This window comes from Paroedura picta, chromosome 5 (assembly GCF_049243985.1).
Source record: "Paroedura picta isolate Pp20150507F chromosome 5, Ppicta_v3.0, whole genome shotgun sequence".
Taxonomy (NCBI): Eukaryota; Metazoa; Chordata; class Lepidosauria; order Squamata; family Gekkonidae; genus Paroedura; species Paroedura picta.
The window spans coordinates 122,968,200-122,981,130 of NC_135373.1; the positions used below are offsets into that span (position 1 = coordinate 122,968,200).

Consider the following 12,931-nt stretch of genomic DNA (forward strand, 5'->3'; position numbering starts at 1 on the left):
CAACTCCCATCTTGGGAAGTCCACAGGTGAATTATAAATGCAGTCATGCTGACTGACAAAAAGACCTAAAGAAGCCTGCCTGGCCTCAACCAGGGCCAGAGCCTTCTCTGTCCTGGCCCCCACCTGGTGGAACGAGCTCCCAGAGAAGATCAGGGCCCTGATGGAGCTTAAACAGTTCCGCAGGGCCTGCAAAAGGGAGCTCTTCCGCCAGGCATTGGGTTGAGACCAGGTGACCAGAAACATCCACAGAGCCCCTGCTCCCTCCTTCCCTCCCAGAGATCCACCCATGCATTCTGCTCTGGACCTGTTTGCATTATTATACTCTGTTACTTTATAGTTTAATGTTAATGTTATTGTGAAAAACTGAGTTCGATGGACTGTTTTCTGCATTTTATGTCAACCGCCCTGAGCCTCAGGGGAGGGCGGTATATAAATACAATAAACAAACAAACAAATGGAATGCATACACACACACACACACACCCTCAGCACTATTCAACTGATCACAAGCAGAGCTGAAAACCGTGAGGATGCTATAGCTCCACAGAGTCTACCCGTGTTGGGTGACCACCAAGCTCCATGGACCACCACTTATTTTACTGAAGAAGAATGAGAACTTGCTAAGAACAAGAGGGGCCAGACAGTAACAGGGAAGTAAACAAGCCCAACTGATCACAGCTGCCGAAGCACAAGCTTGACAGAAAGTCAGACCTCAGCTCTAAGCAAACGTCAACGGAGAACTTGCTTTATGCCAGAATTGATATCAGGAGTGAGATGCCCCATGAGAACACTTCATATAGTCTTTACATTCAGCTGGATTCGAGTCCAGACGCACCTCAAGGGGCAACAAGAGTTTCAGTGCTGGAGCATTTGAAAATCTCTGAATGCTCGTACACCGAACATCCCTCCCAAATTAGCTTTCAGTCCAGCTGTTCTCTCACTTGTATCTTTGTCGGCCAAGGGAGGTTGCTGACGTAGGCAAAGGAAGTGATGCTGGGGTTGCTGCCGAAATCAAACCCATTGGAGAAGCTGTCCTTGGGCTCCTTCAGTTGGCTCTTGGAAACCTCTGGAATCTTCTCCCCTGCTTGAGTACCAGTTGCAAGACTTGGAAGGCCTCTGTGTTATGACCCTGGTGCTCCTTGGTGGTCTCCCATCCAAATATAAAGCCAGGGCCAGTCCTCCTTAGCTAACCGAGATCTGGCTTAGGGCTCATTAACATGCTGGAGGGGTTGTTTTGTCAAAGTGGGGGCCTGGAGACAATGATGAATACAGAACGACGGACTAACCCAGGATTTCTCAACCAGGGTTTTGTGAAACCCTGGGGTTTCTTGACAGCCCTGGAAGGGTCACGCGAATGGGTGGAAGTTAATTTTTTATATATATTTAAAATTTGTTAAACATTTATCAGGTGATATGACCATATATGGCCATATGGACCCTCCTCCCTTCCCAAAATGGCCAATGATGGGCCTGGAGGGGGTAGGAAGGGGGGCGTTCCCGGGTGGGTGTATCCCCAGCTCTGCTTCCCAACCGTATTCTGCATGATTATGCCACTTCCAAGGTTTCTCGAAGCCTGAAGAATGTTTCAGGGGGTTCTCAATGGTCAAAAAAGCTGAGAAACGCTGTACTGAAGGGAACGGGGATAAACAGCAGCTCTCACAAGCTTTTTTTACTTTTTCAAGGGCAGTAGCTACAGCTGACCAATTTTCAATTGCCGTTCTGTCCCCATTTTGGTTAGCAGCCGCCAACGGCTCCTTCAGCAGGCTTCGGAAAAGCGGAGGGTAAAAACATGCTTCCACCAGGCAATGGGGACAATCGACTGAGAGCTGCCCCATCATGCTGGGGCGAACGGGAGCTGCGCAAGGGCCCAGACGCAGGGCAAGGAGTTCCCTATGGACGGCGCCTGTTAACCTAATTTGAAACGTATGCATGCATTCTGGAGTGGAACTGCTCCCGATGCTCCCGACGTAATCAGATCCCCGAGCTGTACACAGCGCAGGAAACCGAGCAAGCCACCGAATAAAGCAAAACATTGTCGAGAAGAGAAAAAAAGGAGTAAAATGACACGACAACCTGAGCCACGGTGGCGCTTTTTGTTTTTGTTTTAGGTTTTCCCTGAAATTGGCACATTAAGAAATGCGGATCATTAGCCCCAAATACACCGTTAATGGGCGCCCTTTTCCTTGGGGGTCCGATTTTGTTCTCCTTCTCTTGCCTTCGCGACAGAGGAGCCCAAATAGCCGTTTACATTTCAACGGTGGGATTCCTCCTTGGCTGCAAACAATTTAGGATTTAATTAGAAGTATTATTTACCCTGGAACCATTTTTCCCCCCCAAGAGGCAACTGAACTGAAAAATAATTAAACTCTTTCTCTGAAATCTTTGATTTTTTTTAAAGCTGTCCAAAGCATTAATCAGGCGATTTCCACTTAAACTTTTAAAACATCGTGCCTGAGAAAGCAAACGTGAAAACAAAACAACAACGACACCGTTTCCCCAAAGAAACAACCCTCCAATCCATCACAAAGACAAACTTTCCAACCAGGGCCTAATTTAATTACTAGGCCCTACAATTGCATTTAAGTTGGGAGACCGGAGCCTTGGTGGGAAGCATCCCTGGCGTGCTTTGCTCGGGCCCATTTCAAACCAAGATGAATAGTCTGAGTTTTCCTTAGAACAAATGGCCATCTCAAGACTATCATATAACTTACGCTTAGAAAAAACAGAATTGTCCAATCCAGGGGTCCCCAAGGTGGCGCCCAGGGGCGTCACAGCACCCATGGACACCAGCTTGGTGTTTGGTTAAGAGCGGCAGCCTCTAATCTGGAGAACAGGATTTGAATTCCCACTCCTGCACATGCAGTCAGCTAGGTGACCTTGAGCCAGTCACAGTTCTTCCAGAGCTCACTGAGCCCCATCTACCTCACAGGGTGCCTGTTGTGGGGAGAGGAAGGGAAGGTGATTGGGAGCCCCTCTGATACACGTGAGGCCTGCTGGGTGACCCTGGGCCAGTCCTAGTTCTCTTAGAGCTCTCATAACTCCATGAACCTGTCTGCTGTGGGAAGAGGATGGGAAAGCCGCTTTGAGTTTTTAAGCCGATTCGTTTTTAATTATTAATAAATTTATTATTGATGTGTGAGATTTTTTATGCTGTTCGCCATCTCGAGACTGTTTCTAGAGAGGAGCGGCCTAAAAATCCAACAAACCAACCAACCAACAAAATAACATTCAAAAGTGGGGTACAAAAAAATCAGCCCCTCTTCTCTTTTCTGGCGCCCGCCAACCATTTTTAGGGAGTGGGTGGGGTCAAGCAGGGGTGTTTTTCTGCTCATCAAGGTGTCTGATTCGCGGTTCGAGATTTGATTGGCTGTGCAGGCTTTACAAAATGTTGCTTCAACTGCCACCACGGTGCAAGAACTTTCACAGTGTAAGTGTGACCATCATCTTGGGGCTGGCTTCTACTCCGCTGGCGGCCATTTCATTGCTGCACCCACCGTTCCACATTCCAAATCCTAAAGGGAACCCCCGGGTTCAAAAAGACTGGGGAACCCTGTCCCAATCAATATCCCTGCAACATTTTCCATAGTCACCATGCTGAAAAGGAGGAGGAAAAGTTATGAACTCCGCCGACAGCCCCTCTACATCTACGTTCTAAAGGAAAACCAGTTGTGCCCGCTACTGAACAGAAGCTAGTTTTTCCCCCCTGCATCCTTGTTCTTCTTGCCTTTTCTTTTCCTTTGGAAACAGTCTTTCCTTACTGGCTCTGCCCCCCCACCCCCACCCCCGCATCCTCTTTCTATTTCTCAAGCTTGGCTGCCTTTCTCATTTTGTCCGTCTCTCCTGTTGCTTCTTCCCCTGCTTGGTCGATGCACGCGTGGAAGTTCGGTCGTACAAAAGCAATCAGCGTCTGGCGCTCGACAAGGGGGAATGCCAGCCGGGGAGTGGGGTGGGGACGACCTAACACGGGCCCATGCAGAACCTAACGATCGGGTACGGGGTGGGCGGTGGACAGGAGAAGTCATTTCAGATGGGCCTCCTAGCCAGAAACAGGAGGGAAGGGAGGGGGGCGCTTAGTTGGGAGGTGGTTAAAGAAAACTCGGCGGTACCGTTCCTACTGGCAGATGCACAGCTGTTGGCCAGCGGCAACATTAGTGCTCCAAAGGCTCTCTGAGGTCGCTGCTGCTTGAAAACCAGCCGCTACCCTGTCGTGATGAAATTATGAAACTGTAAAACAGACATAAATGACTTGGAAGCCCAAGAGCGTTCTTGTTGCTCCGGCCAGCCGAGTCACCATGCAGGTTATTTCTGCGCTGTCGCATTTTCGGTTTCGCATACTGAAAGGCAGATGACACCGGCAGTCTCCTTTCTGTCCTTGGCCACAGTGAGATTTGCTTCCAGAACATTCTGTGACATCACAGCAGCTCAGACAACATCTGACTGTGACACTCCAATCGTGCAGAACGCCCCTCTCCTCCCCATCCTCTTTTTGCTACCTTTCAATACCAGCCTCCTCTACCTATCCTTGATAGCCCAGGAAAGCTCGATCCCACCAGAACTTAGAAGCCAAGCAGAGCTGACCCTGGCTAGTATTTGGATGGGAGACCTCCAAGGATTTCCAGAAGAAGAAGAGTTGGTTCTCAGGTGCCGCTTTTCTCTACCAGAAGGAGTCTCAAAGCGGCTTCCAAAGCCTTTCCCTTCCTCTCCCCACAACAGACACCCTGTGAGGGAGGTGAGGCTGAGCCCAGATATTACTGAAGAAGAAGAGTTGGTTCTTATATGCCGCTCTTCTCTACCCGAAAGAGGCTCAAAGCGGCTTACAGTCGCCTTTCCTCTCCCCACAACAGACACCCTATGGGGTGGGTGAGGCTGAGAGAGCACTGACATCACTGCTTGGTCAGACCAGCTTTATCAGTGCTGTGGTGAGCCCAAGGTCACCCAGCTGGCTGCATGTGGGGGAGCAGGGAATTAAACCCGGCTTGCCAGATTAGAAGTCCGCACTCTTAACCACTACACTAAGCTGTCTCTTTGGGTGGCAATTCCTCCTGGGAACATAAGGGGTCATGGCGCAGAGGCAGGCAATAGCAAATCAGCTCTGAACATCAGACACACACCATACGATGGATAAATAAATAAATCTATCCATCCCACGCTACAAGCCCTGGTTTCCTAGCCCCTCTGCTTCCCAAAGCCTTTAAGCTCTCCATTTCCTCAGGGCCTCTGCCATTTCCATATGTACTGCATTCAACAACACAGCTGCCTCATTTCATTTTTAATTTCATTTTTCTTTTCCATCAGAAGGTAGTTCACGCTTGCATACCCTTTGAGCCAGCGTGGTGTCCTGGTTAAGAGCAGCAGCTTCTAATCTGGAGAGCCTGCTTTGATTCCCTGCTCCTCCTTCACATGCAGCCAACTGGGTGACCTTGGGCTTGTCACAGCCCTGATAGTGCTGTTCTCACAGAGCAGTAATGTCAGGGCTCTCTCAGCCTCACCTACTCACAGCTTGTCCATTGTGGGGACAAGGATTTGTTTATAAATTACTTTGAGTAGTGAAAAGCTATGTAGCTAGTGAAAAGTGGTGTAAAAAAAAACCAGCTCCTCTTTTTTGATGGCGTTGTTTTGTTAAGTCCCACCATTCCACAGGGCCTGCAAAAGGGAGTTCCTTTACCAGGCATTTGCCTGAGACTGACCAAACCCAAATAACATCCACAGGTTCCCCTCAGACATCCCTTCCATGGCCTGAAGCAGTCTGACCTCTCTGGGGGGCATTAGCTAAGTTACAGTTCCTTTTATATTGTTGTTGTTTAAAGGTAAAGGTATCCCCTGTGCAAGCGCCGGGTCATGTCTGACCTTTGGGGTGACGCCCTCCAGCGTTTTCTTGGCAGACTCAATATGGGGTGGTTTGCCAGTGCCTTCCCCAGTCATTACCGTTAACCCCCCAACAAGCTGGGTACTAATTTTACCAACCTCGGAAGGATGCAAGGCGGAGTCAACCTTAAGCTGGCTGCTGGGATTGAACTCCCAGCCTCATGGGCAGAGCTTTCAGACTGCATGACTGCTGCCTTACCACTCTGCACCACAAGAGGCTCATTGTTGTTGTTTAAGATCACTGAAATTGTATTATTTAGAACCAATGTTAGATTATTGTTGTTGTATTTGACGATGTTAGGCTGTTCCATGTATATCCCCATGATGTTATATGTAAACCGCTCTGAGCCATATGAAGGACAATTTAAAAATCAAATGAATGAATGAACAAACGAATGACCGAACGAATGCACGCACGCACACAGTGTCCAGAGACTCCATGACTAAGGCAGGCGCAGTAAGATGTCAAATAAGAAAATAATTCTACCTCCCAAATATTGTAGCTTCTTTGAAGGTCTGATTGAATGCTTCTGTGCCTTAAAAACTCTCAGAGAAGACCACCAAATCCTTTTGCAAAGTAGTACGACGCCATCTACTGGTCACCGTGTGTATTACACAAGAGTGCATTCACGAACACAATATTTAACATTATTATTACAGCCTTTCTCAACGTTTTTGCCCTTCCCACAGGCCTCAGGGGCACTACTGTGGGAAATGTGATACCAGGCCAGACAGATCTTTAGGGTGATCCACCAGGGCTCTTCCTGGGGCTATATTAGAAGAAGAAGAAGAAGAAGAGTTGGTTCTTATACTTATTACTACCCATAAATGCCCAGTCAGCAGAGGATCAGTGTGAAACCCAGACATTTCTCCTTCTACTTCAAAACTTACTCAAAATCAGCATTGCCGTGTAACGACAAGAGATGAAAAACCAGCTTGGTGTAGTGGTAAGAGCAGCGGCTTCTAATCTGGTGAGCCGGATTTGTTTCCCTGCTCCTCCACGGGCAGCCAGCTGGGCCTCTGGCCCTGCTAGTGGAACTCCTAATGCCAATCTGGGTTTTGGCCACTGTGTGACAGAGTGTTGGACTGGATGGGCCATTTGCCTGATCCAACATGAGTTCTCTGATGTTCTTATGGCCCTGCTGGTGGACCTCCCGAGGGCACCTGGATTTTGGCCACTGTGTGACACAAGATGTTGGACTGGATGGGCCATTGGCCTGGTCCAACATGGCTTCTCTGATGTTCTTAGCTGCCTAGTGTTCTTATGAGAAGTGGGAATGGCACTCAGAGCACAGGATCTAGTGAAGGCTCCACCTGCAGGCCAAGTGTGGCCAAACACCCATGCGATCATGCAGGCCGAATGCCCGTGTCCACAGCTCTAGAAGAAGGAGTAATCTTTGGGCTGCTGAGCTCCTGGGGAGGATCCCAAGGATGTGATCCACTCCTAGGGCAGGATTCCAAACAGGTAGCCTGAATCACAGAATCATAGAGTTGGAAGGGGCCATACAGGCCATCTAGTCCAACGCCCTGCTCAACGCAGGATCAGCCTAAGCATCCTAAACTAAACATCCAAGAAAAGTGAAGACTGCCTGGTGCACAAGGTCAGCAGACGATGGAAAAGAAAGCTGGGAGGCCAGAGGCGAAGGGGGCGAGGGAACTACCCTTGCCGACCCTATTGCATCTCCTGACTAGGTCTGATGGAAGTCAAGGGAAGTTACTTTCCGATCGTCTCAACAACAGTCTTGCAAGGTGCATTTGAAACCCTCTCTCAACCATGGCTTGCCCAGAATGGAGCTGCACCCCTGGTCTTTGTGTCATGGTGGCTTATGATCTGCTACTAATGGTCTGGCTTGCCCAAACTCCCAGAGCCCTTCAGTGCTCTTGACGGAGTACTTTTCCTCTCGCTCCCCCCTCCTGTTCTCCCAGGTTTCCAGAACCATCGGCTGCCTTAGCTGTTCCCCGGTGTTAAGACTATTTCATGGGATCCTTCTGACTGCTGGGCGCATAATCGTAAAAGCTCTGGGGAGGAGAGGGGGTTTGAAATGAATGGTAGCACCAAAGTTTTGTGTGTAACTACCTTGCTGTCCCTGCGTTCCCCAGCCTCAACAACGTCTGTTTCCCTGACATGCTCTCCCAAAATAATCTGCTGAGATTTTCCAGTCTGGATTCCTCTCCGTTTGTTTTCCTGGGTTAAAGTCTGCCGAGGGCTACAATACCTAGTCTGTCTCAGGCTCCCGTGTTGCAGTGGACCGGGATGGTGTGTTCACACCGACGCACGTGCTTTAAAATAAATACATTTCCATTTCCTGGCTTCATATCACAATAGCGGACGGCACTCCCTTGATAGATTTGCACAGCAAAATGGCCTTCCAGCACCACCACTAACATCCATCCCTACGACGACGCTTAGCTCCTCCCTTACAAATTGCTGGAAAATGACAAAGAAGCCGCACGTCTCAAAGACCGACTATCCTTGCACCCTGCTGAATGACCAAAAACTGCCGTTGCAGGCAGCAGAGCCTGGGCTACCTGAAGCGAACGCACGTCAGCCATGCTCAGGAAACGAGGCGGCGAAAATTTAAAAGTGGTTCCATCGCTCACCTTCTTGAGAAGAGACGATGGGCGGCAGGTAATCGGGAATGTACTCTTTCCTCTCTTCTGCATCTTTGCTTCCGGGCTGGGGGAACTGCAAGATGTTGTTCTTGCTGACGGGGAATGAGGGGATTTGATGCGCAAAAGTGACCGGCTCGATATTGAGTATGTAATCTTCCAGTTCGTGCAGGTTGACCCCCATAAGCTTGAAGGCATCCCCGATGTCCTCCAAAATTGGATCTGTCCGCCCATCTGTAACAAAAAGAGAGAAAGAGAGGAATTTTAATAAGGATCAACTAAATAAGGCTTTAAAAATGAACACTCTAGTGCAGGGGTAGTCAACCTGTGGTCCTCCAGATGTCCAGATTCCCATGACCCCCTGCCAGCATTTGCTGGTTGGGGAGGCCAAGAAAAATAGAGTCCAATAGCACCAACAAAGATTTATACAAGGTTTGAGCTTTCGGGTGCAGGCACTCTTCCTCAGACTCAATGAAGAACTAAAACTCTATTTTTGTTGTGCTACAGACCAACACTACTACCCGCTTGAATCTATGGTGGGGAGAGGAAGGGAAAGTGATTGCAAGCCAATTTGGAGACTCCTCCAGGTAGTAAAAAGCAAGGTATAAAACCCCAGCTTTTCTATCTTTCGTCCTTCAAATTCTTCCATTTTCTACACTACGTGAAAGGAATCCAAACCTGGCTTGGAGTCTATGCTGCCAAAAATGGAATTTCCCACGTCTCACCCTTCCTTGGTAGTCCAATATTTGTTCCCTGTAGCTAAGGGGATATAGTATAGGGAGGCAGAGTAACAGAAGGGAGGAGGCAAGAAATTCCTCCCCCCCACACACACACACTAATCTCTCTCTCTCTCTCTCTCTCTCTCTCTCTCTCTCTCTCTGCTTGTGTTACAAAGGATCCAAGGCTACATTTTGAAACATGCATAGAAAATCAAGGAAGAAGCTCCCAGGTGAAAAAATGAAGAAGCTTTCAGCTCTCCGAAGTCCCCAAAGACAAACAAGATCCAGAAGCTGTCACTCTAGTTCCAACATGGCCTCTTATGCACGGCGGCAGCTCATGAGCGCTGCCGCCATACCGTTGCGGCGGGACAGGATGCCCCGCCGTTCCCTGTGTATGCACGGGGGCGGGGCATGCTGGGCTGCCCCAGCGTAGCACACGCATGCTGAACACCGGGGCCACAAGGTAAGTCGGCGCGACAGGGGGGGAGAGGTTTGGATGGCCTGGGTGGGAGTGGGGGGGGGGCAGGCTCCCTCTGGAAGGCTTTCTAGGTTTCCAGAATATAAAACTCTTGAAATCCACACCCAACCGTGGCTTGTCGCTACCTCCAAATCACAAACCAGGGTTTGCATTCTTCTCGCCAAATAGGATGCTAAACTGTGGTCTAATCGAGATTTGAAAAGAAAGTTCTTAACACAGCATTTGAAGTTGGGATACGATGGAAAACCATGATCTAGCATGAATTCAGAAGCTCTCGAATTTCAGCACAAGGAGAAGCAGGAAGGGGAGGGGGAAGTCACCCAAGCAAGGATGCTACACTGTTCCATCTAGAATGATATAGGAAGCAACTTCATCCAGCCTATTTTAGATGGATATCAAAGTCTCCCTTCAAAAGATACAGTTAAGAAACTTCTTAAAGACAAAAACCATCAAACAACTCTATGCACTGGCAAATTTTGCACGGCTCCCATTGAATTGTGTGGTATATACATAGGACAGAAAGTTTCCTCTTCGATTTAGCTGAATAGTATAATGATGATATATATTTAGAATAACTGAACAATCAAGAACCACAGCTCCACATTCACAATAAGGGAAGATTAGCATATTCCTACCATACAGGACTGTTGTGAAGATTACCGAGATCATGCATGCCCAGCATTTCTGCCCTTCCCCCCATCATGATGCTCCATGTACACATTCTCCATCTCAGTATTTTGCCCCTGTTGCTATTAAGATTAGATCACTTTTGCTACTATGATCCTTTCCTCTGCTGCTGGTCCTCCCCCTAACTCATGGAGATCCTTCTCCACCCCGTTATCATGTCAGAACCATGGCTTCCTTCCCCACCCGCTATCCCATAGCCACAAAAATCCTATCATACTCTTTCTGAAATCCTGTTCTGTCCTTCCACACACCCCAGACTACTATATCAACTGTGGCAACACCAAAGTTCTCTCTACCTCTCCCAACACACAAACCTCAGCAATAGCCTGCATCTACTCTTTCTTCTCAGGTGGCAAAGCAACCTCCATCCCTCCCTTCATGGGTTAATGCATGTTACTTCAAGCTGGTTCCATCTTGCAGGTGTTCCTAATTGGGGCCTGGTTGCCTACAGATCTGGTCAAGAAATTGGTGACCTGAGAATCAGAGTGCCTCAAAATGGGAAGGGGAGAGTTTGGATATAAGCTTTCTTGTGCATACATGTTTCCTTCAGATAGATTCAGGTGGGTGGAGATGTTGCTCCAAAGCAACAGAACAAAGTTTGAGTCTAACAAAGTTGGATACTGACCAAGTTTAATTGTGGGTCTAAGCTTTCAGATGCACGCACACGTCTTCAGATACCTACATCTCCAGACTACAAAGAACAATTCCGCTGGAGGAAGCGGCTGCTACAGAGGGTGGACTCAGTCACGTCATAACCCACTGCTCTTCTTCAAGCCTGCCCCTCCCTAGGAGACATCTCCAAATTTTCAGGAATGTCCCAACCCAGAGCTGGTAACCCTAGTCTACCCTGTACCCAAAGAGATAACAGCCTCTAGGCAGGGGTAGTCAAACTGCGGCCCTCCAGATGTCTGTGGACTACAATTCCCAGGAGCCCCTGCCAGCAAATGCTGGCAGGAGCTCCTGGGAATTGTAGTCCACCGACATCTGGAGGGCCGCAGTTTGACTACCCCTGCTCTAGGGTATGAGACCTGGGGATCTGCCGGAATTACAACTCATCTCCAGACTACTGAGTTCTCCAGGAGAAGACAGATGTTTTGGAAGGTAGACTTGATGGCATTGGACCTCAGGAAGGTCCCCGTCCTCCCCAGGCCATCCCCAAAACTCCAGGAGTTTGCCAACCTGGATCTAGCCACCCTAGTCTCCCATCCCCCACTGGTGGCCAGGGGGGACCCAGCCACCCTGGGTCTCCATAACCAAGAAACATGACTTGATGGGTGGCCACACTGGTCAATTACAGACAGGGCTTCATGCTGGCAGAGGCTCATGGAAATTGTAGTCCATAGACACCTGGAGAGCCCCAGCACTAAAAGATGAGTTAGTTTTGACCACGCTTTTCACTGCTGAAGGCATCTCAAAGTAGCTTGTAACTGCCTTCCCTTCCTCTTCCCACAACAGACACTCTGTGAGGTGGTTAGGGCTGAGAACTACTCTGTGAGTAGTGGCTGATGAAAATGGTAGGCCCTGGACATCTGGAGAGCCCGTTTGGCCACCCCTGCAGTAAAAGGAGAGTTAGTTTGGGGTCTCAAAGTGGCTGGCTGCATGGGGAGAAGTGGGGAATCAAACCCAGTCCCCCAGATTGCAGCCTCCTGCTCTTAACCTCCACAACATGCAGGCTCCCAATAATGTTCTTATGTTCTTTTCCGACGGCTTGACGGAGCCCTCGGTCAGAAAGCCCTGATCAGTAGGACGCTCCAGAAGTTACCATAAACCACACACCTCCTTCAGTAGCTGTCTAAGTAGCCCTGAGAGGAAAACGAAGAGTTGGTTTTGACCACACTTTTCACTGCCGTAGGGGGTCTCAAAGTGGCTTCTATTCGCCTTCCCTTTCCTCTTCCCACAGCAGACACCCTGTGAAGGGTGGGAGCTCTGAGAGAACTGCACTGCGAGAGAAACTCTAAGAGAACTGTGACCAGCCCACGGTCCCCCAGCCAGCTGCATGCGGAGGAGGTGCTGCATAGAATCAAACCCAGCTCTCCAGATCAGCGCCTACTGGCCTGCACCCCCACACCGCGTAGGTTTCATTCTCCCGTTACGCCGTTGCCGCGGCGACGCAGAGGGCTCCCCTTCCCCCTCGTCCCCCCGGCAACCGCGCGGGCCCGCCCTCTCCCGTGCCCATGGCAACGCCGAGGCGCTCCTCCTCGCCCCGCCACTCACAGAGCTCGCAGTAGCGCTGGCAGCCGCGGCCCAGGGCCTGCAGGTAGCGCTGGAGGACGTCGGTGAGGAGGTCGCAGGCGGAGAGCTGCACCGAGTCCCAGCCCAGCGCCTGGCACACCTGCGCCACCGACACGCGCAGCAGCCAGCGCGAGTAGCTCTCGCACATCCTCGCCTCACTGCGGCGCGGCGGCGCCCGGCCGGGCCCAGCCCGAGGCCATGGCCCGAGCGGAGGGGGACGGCGGCCCAGGCCGCTCACGACGACGGCGGCGACGCCTCAGACGCCTCGGCCTCGGCCAGCGCCGCCATCTTGGGGTCGCCCGGGCAGCGCGGCAGCCGGGGCCGGCCGAGCGCCGAGCGC

The 12,931-nt window shown here is 50.1% G+C and overlaps 1 protein-coding gene across 2 annotated transcripts in view; it reads right to left on the reverse strand.

Moving 5' to 3' along the window:
* Window positions 1-12,931, reverse strand: part of TAF3 (TATA-box binding protein associated factor 3) — a 132,157-nt gene extending 119,226 nt beyond the window's left edge. Inside the window, exons 1-2 of one of the 2 annotated variants that reach the window (XM_077340299.1) lie at window positions 12,574-12,931; window positions 8,467-8,709 (exon numbers count right to left, since the gene is read on the reverse strand). In XM_077340299.1, coding sequence (XP_077196414.1) covers window positions 8,467-8,709; window positions 12,574-12,739 — 409 coding nt within the window. In that variant the 5' untranslated portion in view covers window positions 12,740-12,931. The remainder of the gene's footprint in view (window positions 1-8,466; window positions 8,710-12,573) is intronic. The other variant, XM_077340297.1, reaches the window with a different exon arrangement.